Source organism: Eurypyga helias, unplaced genomic scaffold (genome assembly GCF_000690775.1).
Source record: "Eurypyga helias isolate BGI_N326 unplaced genomic scaffold, ASM69077v1 scaffold23871, whole genome shotgun sequence".
Taxonomy (NCBI): Eukaryota; Metazoa; Chordata; class Aves; order Eurypygiformes; family Eurypygidae; genus Eurypyga; species Eurypyga helias.
Genome location: NW_010231823.1, coordinates 14,594 through 15,048, shown reverse-complemented (window position 1 = coordinate 15,048; position 455 = coordinate 14,594). Strand labels below are relative to the sequence as shown.

At 61.5% G+C, this 455-nt stretch overlaps 1 protein-coding gene across 1 annotated transcript in view; it reads right to left on the bottom strand.

Annotated features, from left to right (window-relative positions):
* The window catches only part of LOC104516794 (talin-1-like), a gene marked incomplete at its 3' end in the record, with an annotated part of 13,502 nt that overhangs the window by 1,903 nt on the left and 11,144 nt on the right, over positions 1-455 (bottom strand). Inside the window, 2 exon segments of the mRNA XM_010161236.1 lie at positions 14-165; positions 267-455. The exon segment at positions 267-455 is cut by the window's right edge and continues 23 nt beyond it. Of these exon segments, the coding sequence (XP_010159538.1) occupies positions 14-165; positions 267-455 (341 nt within the window).

Sequence of the window (455 nt, the reverse complement as noted above, 5' to 3'; positions counted from 1 at the left end):
TCGCAGCCTCCACCATCTTGGCGGTGGCATCAGCCAGGATCTTGGCAGCGCTCAGCAGCTTGCGCGAGTTCTCCAGGTCTGTCTCTCCCTCCGCATCGGCTTTGATGGCATTGACGAGGTCGGAGGTGGCCTGGGCCAGAATACGAGCTTGCCGCACCATTTCCCCTGGGACAGAAAGACAGGGTGGCTTGTTACCAAATCCCACGGGCTCCCCGGTCCCTCCCCATCCACCGTGCTCTATCCCAGGTGCCATCAACTGCTCTCACCAGCATCGCCCATGGAGCTGAAGATGTTCTCAGTGACATTGAGGATGGTGTCGGTGGCCTGGTCGTAGCGCCCGATGGGCTGCCCACCCAGTGCATGCTGCTTGATGTGCTGCAACAGGTCGTTCAGGGCCTGGGTAACAGCCGTGGCTGCCACCCCCACCTGCTTCAGGAGCTGGGCATCGTCAGTGG